This window comes from Aptenodytes forsteri, unplaced genomic scaffold (assembly GCF_000699145.1).
Source record: "Aptenodytes forsteri isolate BGI_AS27 unplaced genomic scaffold, ASM69914v1 Scaffold284, whole genome shotgun sequence".
NCBI classification, from domain to species: domain Eukaryota; kingdom Metazoa; phylum Chordata; class Aves; order Sphenisciformes; family Spheniscidae; genus Aptenodytes; species Aptenodytes forsteri.
In genome coordinates this window covers 2833947-2845954 of record NW_008794445.1, presented here as the reverse complement: position 1 = coordinate 2845954, position 12008 = coordinate 2833947, and the positions used below count along the sequence as shown (strand labels likewise).

At 45.4% G+C, this 12008-nt stretch overlaps 1 protein-coding gene across 1 annotated transcript in view; it reads right to left on the bottom strand.

Annotated features, from left to right (window-relative positions):
* Window positions 1–4468, bottom strand: part of FAM83F (family with sequence similarity 83 member F) — a 25348-nt gene extending 20880 nt beyond the window's left edge. The window contains exons 1-2 of the mRNA XM_019474812.1: window positions 4440–4468; window positions 3295–3337 (exon numbers count right to left, since the gene is read on the bottom strand). Coding sequence (XP_019330357.1) covers window positions 3295–3337; window positions 4440–4468 — 72 coding nt within the window. The remainder of the gene's footprint in view (window positions 1–3294; window positions 3338–4439) is intronic.
* Between the last annotated feature and the right edge of the window lie 7540 nt (window positions 4469–12008).

Sequence of the window (12008 nt, the reverse complement as noted above, 5' to 3'; positions counted from 1 at the left end):
TCTACCCCTCTCCCAGACCCGCACGTGTCCCTGGTCCCCGGGGGACAGGGGTGGCCGTCCCCCAGGCATGGCCAGGACCAGGGTCCCTGACCACAGCGCTTGGAGGAGAGCCAGGCCTGCGCCGCGGGCAGATTTTGGGGTGCAAATGCAAAAGCCTATTTAAGAGGGTTTTCCCCCCTTTTTCAGACGTGGCAGCCACCTGAGGGGTGCTCATGGGGAGCGGGGGGGACGTGAGTGGGGCCAGGGGCACGGGCAGAGCACCATGGTGGCCACAAGCCATGGTCCGTCGGCTGCAGCTGGCTGCTAGCTGGCCCTCTCCAAATCCACTTACAGAGCAACAGTAGCAGCCCAGTGACTCCCGAAAAGCAGGAGGTGGGTACCCTGTTTACAGATGGGAAGATGACAGTGATTTGCCTGAGGCTGCCCAACAGGCTGGTGTCAGAGCTGGGAATAAAAACCACTCTGCTCCAAGTCTCTGGCTGTGAGCGTGCATAAATACCCCTGGCTCGACACATGTGTCCCAGCTGAGAGACTAGGGCTATAATGTTGAATTATGATTTTTGCATGGTATGCAATAGTTGCTAGGGGCCCTAATCAAGATTCAGGCCCCACTGCGGTTTGCAGTGTGTACATAAAGGATAAAAGGCAGTGCTTGCCCCTTGCAGCCCAGGGACAGAGCTGGCAGGGATGAGCAAGCAAATGGGGATAAAGGCAAGGCAGTGCTGAAATACAAACATTCAGAGGCATTTGCAGCGCTTTACATATGTGATTAGCCCTAAGTGCTCACATGCACGAAAAACTGTAGGGAGCTGCTCTTTGTCTCCCCTGTATAAGCAATTGCCTGCGCTCAGTGTGAGTTAGCTTAAAAAATCCAAGGATGAGGTGGGGCACGGGAGCTCATCCTGTGCTGATCCTCTCCTTTAGGTAGAAGGGAGAATTTTAGTATTCCACACTGTCATCAATAGCTTTTCCTAGCATGAAATTCACTTAAAATTTGAAATTGCACTTTGCAGAGGTCTACTCATCTGCCTATCAAGTCCCCTTTAAAAATTAATTTCAATATAGGTTCTTTTAGCCTGATTTCCAATGGAAATGAGGCTTACGTGGTCATGGTGTCTCTATCTGTCTGCCTGTCTGTCCATCTCTCTAATAACTTTTGAACTGACTAGCTGATCTTGAACAAGTTTGGCAGAAGTGTAATTACATCCCTACAGATTTTGTGTAAATAAATGGCCCGATAGCAAAAAGAGACCCTATCACAGTCCCTGACAGGGAAAGTTACAACATGGGTTCATGCCTTATTAGATTTCAGATATTCCATAAAAGTTAAAACACTAATAAGTGCCTGACCTGTATGAAAAGCTTCAAATGAAGTTTATGCCATCGTAGACGCCCTAGTCAATCAACCACAATATACAAATACACAGGAGATGCGGCTTTTAGTTCCAGTGCTCACTGAACTACTTGCTGGGTTTTTTTTTTTCCTGTACCAGAGGCTGCCATCAGCTCTGCTATTTCATGTGTGACTAAATAAAATCTCTTTAATCGTAGGTGCTCTATTCATTCATAGCTGCACAGTGTAATCCTTTGTGTTCAGCTAAGGCTCCCACATGAAAGCAACAGTAAGTTCACAAATGTATGTTTAGTTTTATATTTAAAAGCAAGCAAACGTTTCCCACATCCAAGTAAAAGCAGCAGAGATTTTTCAGTTTGTTGTGATGAAATGTTTGGCCCCCATCTCTCACTCTAAGAGACAAAGTGTTGTCTGTGTGTTGATACGATAAATAGGAGCAAGGAGCTGTACGAAAGCTGAGAGAGACCCTTTCCCAATGCATGTATGTGTCCTGTCCCCCCTCCCCATTCTCACAGCAATACATTCCAACCAAGCACATTTCCAGCTTGTATAAGGTCTGATGATTCAGTCCCTTTTGATATGCCCTGATCCTCTGGCTGACAGCCTCACCTCAAAGACTGGTAAAAAGGGCTGTGTAAACAAACTGCCCTCTCTGTCACAGAGGTAACCCAACCCTTCGGGACCAGAGAAGAAGAAACGTGGCAGGCAGGGTAGAGGGAAATACTTGTGCCTGGCCCTGCCTCTCTGGGAGCAAGGAGTGAATTCCAGTTTCCACTCTAGAAGAGGGTCATTATTGTTTCAGCTCAGGTTTTCCTCTCTGCCCTTACTTAGCACTGGCTCAAGAGAAAGAAAGGGGAAGCCGGCTTTTGAATTGGGCGGAGGCAGCTGCAAATCCACGCAGAACTACACTATCAGTCCTTTGATTTATTTTGTTCCTGGGGATTACTCGCTGGAGGGGCTGCGTGTGCGTAGGCAGGGTTGGGTCTCTTTGCTTTTCGCCTTTCTTTGGGTATCGTCCCAGCCAAGTCCTGGTAAGGTCTTGCTTACTTTTCTGGTCTGGTTCCAAAACGTTTTCCAAAGGATGTAAACTAACCTATCAGGAAATATTACCTCTTATTGTAACCCTCCCCCAACACCATTACAGTGTTTTAAATCTTCTGCCTTCAAACACCTCCCACGTATATTCTGGTTACTTGGGCCTAATTGCTTCACTTTACTTTGCGAGGCAGTGCAGGTTGTGTATTAGATAAAGATATGACACCTTATATTTAGCATTAATTGTAACTGCGCTTGTCCTGAGCATACATCTCTCTTGCCAGTCCTTCCTGTGTAATTTCAGTCCCTAAATATCCCACCTCATGATATATTCTTTGATAAATTTCCCAGTAGTGTTTTTTCTTGTGACATAAACTGCTGCAAAGCTCTTGTTTTAAACCTTTGGGTGCTCAGCTCTTTAGGAATAAAATTCTGATGCCTTCCCCCTCACCTTTTCTTTACATCTTATTTCTCCCAAGAGCAGTCAGCATCTACATGCAAAATAGGAGTAAAAACAGGGGAAGGTATTAAAAAGAAAGGATCATTTTGTGATAAAGTGGTTGAGAACTGTATAGTAGAAGCCTTTTTTTGAGGGGAGTATCCTCCAAAACAAAATGACATGATTTACCAAAATGTCTCTGATCAACCATACTACCTTTTTTTTTCCTCTCTCCATAAAAAGCAGCAACTGCTTAAAAATGAGTTTTGCAAAGAAAACAGGATGGCCTAAGTGATGGAGGATACAAGAGAGTGTTTTCCACTTCTCAGTGTTCCAGCTGCAGGTTAGCCTGAGGTGATGGGGCTTTGCTGTCTTGAAATGGAAGGGTAAATAAATAGGTGCCTGTGCCATGGTTGTTATTAAACACTACACTCCTTCCCTGTGCTGGCTGGCACCACAGAAAGACTCGCAAAGGCTTGGTGGAGATTGCATCTTCTCGACTCTCTTCTCTGCAGCCAGGATCCAGGAGTTTGTGGGAAGACTATTACGTCCGCAGCAAGCCATGCTCTGCTTGTCCCAAGTCTGAAATTTCGTTTGCAAGGGCTGCCAACCCAGTGCAGGAATGGGTGCATTAGTCACGTCCAAGTATTGGCAGAGCTAAAAAGCCTGAAACAAGGTGATTTCAGGGTGGAGAGGAAGAAGTGTTTGCCTTCACCGTTTTCCCTCCAGCGACCCAAAGAGCTGCAGGCGGTGAAAGGTAGGTGTGTCACTTCTGCAGCAGCAGTGACAGACTGCAATCCGGAGGATGAAGAATACTTTCAGATGCTTCCTTTCTGTCATATTACACTGCCTCAGGGAGAGAACCTAGCTGCTGAATTGGAGAATTGCCGCAACTGAGTCAAGTGCTTCTGGCCTCCCACTCAGTTTTTCAGCTGTTGTTTCCATGTGAGAGTAAATAGGTAAGAGAGTCCTCTGAAGAGAGCAGAAAGGAACAACTGTGTTTGCGGGCTCATTTCTTGCAGCAAGGTATTTGCTGACTGAGCATGCACAGAAAGGCCTTTAGCTGTTTTCCCAGGCTGCTCCCATTCACAGGGCAACAGTTTGAGGCAGTTTTCTGTAAGAAATAGTGCTGACCCAGGTCTCTTGCCCAATCTTTCAACTCCCGTATAGGCAAGGACTCAAAAGTGGTTGCAATTCAGAATTCAGCAAAGCTACCCTGCAGGGCCTTGGCCAAGTTGTCTGCTGTGCCTCAGTTCCCTATCTGTAAAATGAGGAAAATGCTGCCCTATTTCACAGGACTGCTACAGGGAAGAGCTTAGAAAATAAAAACCCAAACCAACATCACCTACGTTTACTTTGGTTTCTCCTGCAAGGGGGGGAGAAAAAAAAGACAGCTGTGGAGTCCCTTTGCACATGAGCCAAACCCTGAATGGAAGCTCTCACTAAAGAAAGCAGCGAGGAATAAGCAATGCAGTCTCTGAATAGGATGCTTAATTGCAGCCATAATTATGTAGCTCTCAAATCACAGTGTGCTTTATAGACAAAGAAACACCAGGAATGGGGGCGCTGATAAGTTAAGGCAGCAACAAGTCTACAGCATCGTGTACTTACCTGTGTACTGGACACCTGTCAGTGTGCATTGCTACCGACTCTTTGGAGAAGATAATGCTCAGGTAAGAGTTGATGGGGAGAGGAGTGGAACACAGAGGGAAGGCTGGGATGGGTGTCCCAGGCAGAGGCTGGAGGGATGGGGAGCAGACTGGCAGGAAGCAATTAATGGGACAATCTTGGTATGGTGGAGCAGGCCACCAGCCAGTGCAGCAAGATGAGGTGGGAGATGGAGTTACATGCTGATGACAAGGATGAGATGTCCCAATGCTATGTGGTGGGTAAGAGGGAGTCAGTGGAGGGAATGCAAAAGACATGATATAGAATCATAGAATCATTAAGGTTGGAAAAGACCTCTAAGATCATCGAGTCCAACCGTCAACCCAACACCACCATGCCCACTAAACCATGTCCCTAAGCGCCTCATCTACACGTCTTTTAAACACTTCCAGGGATGGGGACTCAACCACTTCCCTGGGCAGCCTGTTCCAATGTTTAACCACTCTTTCAGTAAAGAAATTTTTCCTCACGTCCAATCTAAACCTCCCCTGGCGCAACTTGAGGCCATGTCCAAGAATGCACAAATTAATTTGAAAAGCTGCATAATCTGTGGAGTAAAGGAGAGCAGTGGGAAGCTGAGATGAGGCTGTGGCTTCCACAAAGTTTTAGCCATCCTGGAAGATGGCTAAAAAAAGCCATAGCAAAAAAAGAAGCCCTGGTTTTTATAAGGAGGGGGAAAGAATAAAACTGTGAAGCTTGGCTACGGGGAGGAGAAGTTAGAAGTGGGCCCTAAACTACAAAAATGAACAGGTAGGAAACAGTTTGGTCCCCACAATAAATGCAAAACTTTGTGAAGGGAGCAGCATAGGAAAGAAAAAGGGAACCCTCTGAGAGGAGATGCCGAAGGCTTAAGTGTAGGCTTAGACCTGGAGATGGAAGAAGAAGATTTGTGATTCATTAACATAAAGAAAGATACAGTTAGATTTTAAGATGTGGTAGAAGTGTGTTTATTTGGTTTGGAAGTTGCCCTTTCCTGATTAGCATACATTGGCCTCTGATGTGTATTTAGCTTAAAAATATCCAGAGAGGCAATGTAAAGAAGTCAGCTGCTCATGACCTTATCAGAAGCACCACTAGCTCCAGAGTATCCTTACCTTTCACTCGCTGGTGTTTTTGTCCAGCAATGCCATGGTGAAGGCAGATGGAGTGGGTGCAAGTGACTCCCGTGAGTCAGAAAAAAACCAAATAAAAGGAGCCTACCAGACCTCCCTCCTGAAAGGCTGTTTCCAGAGAGATGTGTTGTAGGTGTGAAAGCAAAACTTTACAGGAAGTTACGCTTGAAATCTGCTGTTTAATTTTTTGCCTTATAAATCCAGAACTAAAGCCATAAAAAATGTACCAGGTGACATCCCCTGCCTCTGTTCTGGCTGCTGTTTCTGTGGACAAATCACCCTTCCGCTTGACTGAGACACCGCACAGCAGCACTTATCCCAGGCTATAACGTTGCTCCAAGCAGGGGTGCACTCCGGCCACCCCAAAGCCACACAAGGAGAAACTAGCATAGTGCCTATGTTTTGATACAGGAGACACTCCTACCTTGGACTTCAGTAGGGAAAAGCTTCTAAGCCAGCCAGCCTGAGGCATGGTGATGGTCTTGGTCCTGAGACAGTGTCACAGGGACAGTGACCCAGGCTCTCCCGCCCTGGGTGTATGGACACCCGAATTCAGGCTTAGAATATAATATTTTCAGATCAGCATTGGCAGAAAGATCTGGTTTTGAATTCTTCCAAAAGCAAAACCCAAATGCATAATGCACTTATGTTCCTCCAGTGCCTGTTTTTAGATCCATTTCTTTTGCAACTCAATTAATCAAGATTTCGCTGCTCATTTTAAAATAAGTGGCATTTCTCTTAGGAAGGTTTATAGCTTTCAGTCTCAGAGGTTTAAAAATAATCAAATGGATTCTGAGCTAATCCAGATTCATAAACCATTCTCATCTGTTAATATCTGAACACTTTGATCATCATACTTAAGAGATTCCTTCCTCCAGAGGGGTATTTTTCAGACAGGTTGTCCACCACTACTCTTTATTTTGAGGCTGTGGTAGGTTACCATGCTGCACCCTCATGCAAAACGCATAGGAGGAAGGGAGGGGGAGGAGGAGGAGCTGCAGCAGAAATAAGCCACGGCTCTGATCTTATCCATGTTCCTTTCTCCCTCTTCTCCTGACAATGGAGAATCCATAGATCTCTGCTTCTGTTTAGCCTATCCTCCTCACCTGCTCTTTTCTATTTGCCCTGCCATCCTTTTGTGGGATCTTTTAAAAATCTTCCCTTGAGAGCAACCATGGGCATTTTTCCTTTCACTCTTCCAGCAAGGCTGGCTCAGTAACATGTTTCTGCTTGTCAGACCCCCACACCTTCTTCCCCACCCTCCTGTATTTATTTTCTTCTGTTGGAGAAGCAGCTGCTTCCCCTTGGGGAAGAGTGCAGCCTATGGCAGATCCCCATTCCTCCCAGAGTATCTCTGCTCTGACAAGCAGAATGACAAGCCTGTATTCATGGCTCTACTTCCACATTGTTGAGGCTGCCAATTAGTAGAGGAAGTGACGACGGGATTTTTTTTCCCATGCTGACAATTGACCTAAGCCACAGTAAGGCAGGAAATGCAATTAGGCAGCGGATTATCTTGGGAAGGACTGCAACTAATGGCTTAGCATTTTGCATTTCTCACAAATTTAATTTAAAGCCACAGTAAGGCAGGAAATGCAATTAGGCAGCGGATTATCTTGGGAAGGACTGCAACTAATGGCTTAGCATTTTGCATTTCTCACAAAAATTTAATTTATACTCCTACTCTTCCTGCAAGTTGCGTATGGGATGAAGCGGGGTCATTTCATCCTCTCATGTAAGGCAATTGCCTTGTGATCCTCTTTCAACACTGCAGAGCAATGTGAATAGCAAATTACAGCTCAAATATCACTCATGCTAATGCTTGGGGTAACACTGCGACAAGTGATGCGAGGAATGTACTGGTGGCCTTGGTCACCAGGTAGCATGGTGGCTTTCCAGCTAGGCTTTGTCTGAAGGGCATTAGCTGCAGCAAGGCTCTTTTGAGCTTGGGGGGGGGCACATCCACCATGCAGATGGATGCAGAACAAGAAGCAGCTGTGATACCCGCAGCAGAATGAGAAGCGCCGCACATGAGCCCCAGTATAGGGGACTGGGCAGGCCTGACATTTAGGATGGGAAATGGATAGGCTCTTGTTCTGGGTGTTCAGGACGTGCAGCTATATACTGCTGTGGAACTACACAGCAATACTGGGGAATTAATTCAGTTGGCTGGAAGAAGGCGAGTTTGGTTTGGGTTGTTTGTCTGCAGCAGTAGGTAACCTACTTTTATGAACACTTCCCTGGCAAATTAGTTAGATCAGTGTGATTCCCTGCCTTCATCTACTCAGTGGCCTGCCAGTCCCTTTTGTTCTGAGCTCATCTGCGTTTGGAAGGTAAACACAAGGTACGCCCATGGTGACCTTTAGAACTAGAAGCCTTTACAGTTTGCATAACACTGCAGATATATATACCATGATAATAAATAAGCTAGGGTAATTACAGAATAAATCCTTGCCCCAAAGAGATAACCAGATGCGTATGGTCGAGCATGCTGCCAAACATAAAGTACAGCTCAACCGGAGAGGAGCATGCTGCAAACAGCCAGGGTTTTTGCAGAAGGAGGGAAGAAAGCCTAGCCAATGTGAGCAGGCTCCAAGGGCAAGCTCAAAGAAGTCAGAAAGCCAGAGGGGATGAGAAAGAAAGCGAAGGAGATCTTTAACCACCGTGTGAGGGTGAGGGCCCAAAGATTGTAGGAGATGATGAGAAATGCTATGTTGGCATAAAGATAGTCACAGAAAAGGAAGAGCAGCTTTGAGTCTGACATCCATGGCTCTGCCATTGTCCTGATATGCTACCTTTGGCAAATCGCTTCACCTTCATCTAACTTTCCTCCGCATCTTTGTACGTCTTAGCACTCTGACTTGCAAATTCTTTGGAGTAAGACTATCATATCTACAGGCACATGAAGTGCCCACTGCAACCAGGCTCTGAACTGAGCCAGTGCATCTCTATCGTGAAGGACAGCAAAATCCAATGGAAGAAGAAAAGCTGTTGCATAGACTTGGACACAGGCAAGGCTCGTCTGTTAACAGGGACCGACAGCCTCTGCTGCGGGGATGAAGGAGAACAGGATGCTGGAGAGGAGAGGGCAACACCGGCCACCAAGAACACAGCTTGCTCATGGCAGCAGGATAAGAGAAAGAGCAATGAAGAGAAAGAAATGTTAAAATCATGATACGTGGGTGGAGGTGGGGAAGAGACAAGCAATGGTTTGGTAGAAAAGGCAGGTGCTATTTTAGTCAGACTGGGCTAATTTCAGTTCTGATGTAACTCCATTTACGTCAATTTTAGTCAGCTGAATTACACAAAGGATTAATTTAGGTCAATGAGTTGAGGTGAGAGTGAGTCAGCCCAAAATAAGTTTTGGGGTGCAAGGAAGAGAGGAGAAACAAGGACCAGGTGAAGAACTGGAGCCATCCTGAGTTTGGAGAGATGTTTAAGAAGGGAGGGTGGGGTGGGGATGAGAGGGCCAACAAGAGAGAGCAAAGGCAAACAGGCCACAGGACCCTGCAGGGATGCTGGCCAATGACTTTCATTCCAACCCAGGACAATTTGCAAAGAAAGGCAGTCTGCTCCCTGAACTCTGCAGTGTAGTGGTTACCCCCTCTTACTCCGGTGGTCCACCTCCCCTTGCTACTCCTCCGGGCAGCACATACCATACTCAATGAGAGTTCATAACAATTAAGCTTTGGTTTTATTTTTTCTGTGTTTAATCACAAAACATTCCAGGTTTAACCTGAAATAGACTTTGGATCAGGGTTTCACAGGGCAACAGCTGCATTTAGCAGAGAGAATGGGTCTGATTCACTCCTGGTACAGCTTCACTGGAGTCGACGGAAATGAATTTGTTCCATTAATTCTCCAGAGACAGCATGAAAGCCAAATGAAACCAGACAGGGCCATTCTTAGGCTGACAAAAGCATCCACACCTTAACTCTCACCAGCCTGCCTATGGAACACATGGAAAAAGCGTCTAAAATACTTGACACCATCTTTAAGGTTTGCAAAGAAGCGCCTCTCAACAACGCATAGGAAATAAAAGAATGATACCATTACACTTAATGAAACGAAAACAAAAAATAATTAAGAACATCTCTTGCTTCCTCCCATTCCACTCTTTCTTTCCCTGCACATGCTTTCCATCGTTTCCGATGCCTCTTTTAAATTGGTGTTTACTTTCTTGTAATTCTGTGTACTGAGATAATTTAACACCATGAATCCCTGAGGTTTCTTTTCTCTCCTCTGTCCTCATTTTCCCTAGCTTTTATTTTCCCATTCAGTTTTTACATTTTCTTTGAAATCGTGATCTTCAATTGTATTTTATTTTCATTCTCTTCCTCTATAGCTTGGCCCTGTTTTCATTCCTCTGTTCTCTTGTCCCTTGTTCAGCATCAGCTTTAGTTAAGAGGAGAAGAAAGTCAGTAGGCTGTAAGGTTAAAGGCTAAAGATCAACTTTAACCATCTCTTTGACACCTACCCCAAACTCAGCTCCCCCAGTTTCCCACCTTCCACAAATACTTGGTACTGCACAAGAAATAAACACCCACAAAGCGCTCTCATCTCATATTCAATCACCATAATAAATACAAACTCTCTTCTGTAACATTCAATCATTGTATTTAGTCTTAATATCATGCTTTTCATTTGCAAACACCCACACAAGCATTGGTTAATTTGTCCTTACAAGAGCCCTGCAAGGTAGGTAATTACGTGTTACTATCTCCATTTTACACATAAGGAAACTCCAGGAGAAATTATGAGACTCCTAACAAGCACACATACCCACAGATCTAAACAGGCACTAACTATATCTTCTACAAATGCACACATACACACAGTAGTCTACATACATATCAGTGTACACCAAAAATAAGTGACCAGCAAGCTTGCTGTAGGAGGGGAGAGAGGCGCTCGACACTTTACATCCACCAAAAAGGAAAATTCTCAGAACATGAGATCAGCCTGGACAGCAGAGGAGAGGTGCAGGAAGCAAACACGAGCTCTCTGCAGCACACACTGTAGTTTCCGGGCAGCATTTCACGACCTCCCTTTCCTGCAGATGAGCAAATGTGCAAGGTGAATGCCTCCTTGCCCCCATGTACTTTTTCTGAAGCACCACCGAGGTTTGATTTCGTATTTGCAGTTTCACCACTGGTGACCACCCTCATTCTATCAACACTTGTTTCTGACAAGAAGTTGGGAAAGTCCAGTCATGCACAACCCCCAAGTGAGCTCCTGACCTACTTGAATGCTAATTACCTCTTAGTGCTCTATCCGACTCATTCTACTGCCTATCAAGATGTCAGGATTGGAAGATAATAGACGTTATGGACCACAGGCAGCTGCACACGCAAAACCATAGAAATATGGAAGAAACATTAGTGGGAAAGCCAGAGAATGAAAATGAAGACACGAGTAATTAACTTTGATCCAGGATGTCAGCAGTCTGTGCCAGAGTATCCTGTGTGCAGCAACTCCCCTCCACTGCGGGGACAGGACGCTCTGTTCCCATCCCACGCGGTACTCCCCCGCAGCAGCCCTTGCACAGCAGAGACTCCAGGGACTCTGCAGGGTCTGGCAGGGTCCGTTTTGGAGGGTCAGATCCTCAAGCGTAGTTAGACATTGAATTTGCACTTATGCAAGGGAGCTTCACTGCAACTAATGGGCATTAGATGCCATTAATATAAAGAAACTGGACATGAAAATGAAGACCTCTGTAAGGATTTGGGCCGTTGTGACTCCCCATTTCATTGTCCTCCATTCAGTGTGACGCTGAGGCTCTCATGGATTTAGGAGTCATGGTTCAATGAAAACTATCCTCTTCCCCCTTTGTCAGTCCTCCTGTCTTATTTTCTGAACCTGTCACATCCTCTCTCAGCACAGATATGTCCAGGCAAATGATTTCAATATTGTCTTCCTTTCACCCCTTGTGTTTTGGGTGGGACTGGGGACAAAGCTCTATGACAGAGTTTGCCAGGTTGAATATACATTGCTTATTCCATAAAAACTGACACAAGGCCCCATGTCTTCTCTGTATCAATAAAAATGTTGTTAAGTCTGTATCATTGCTAGAGTTTTTCCTATTCCAGATTTTCTTAAAATCCTTTACTATTTTTAGCTTTTCCGGCCAGTGTTGCGTCCTTGATATATTCGGTTTTCTGTGCCACTTTTCTGCATTTCATAATTTCTGCTTTAGAACAATTGTGGTCTCTTTTTTTTCTTTCCCCTCGTTGGCATATGTTACTTTTTTATTTCTAATTGCTGTCAGAGCTCTGCCACTGAGCCAGCACAGGCTGCTGCTTCCTAAAACACAGACATTGATGCCAAGGCTGAAACTTCACAGAGTTCTGCCAAACCTGCTGACTCTGGATTCCCGCATCACAGGGGTCCTCTCAGCTTC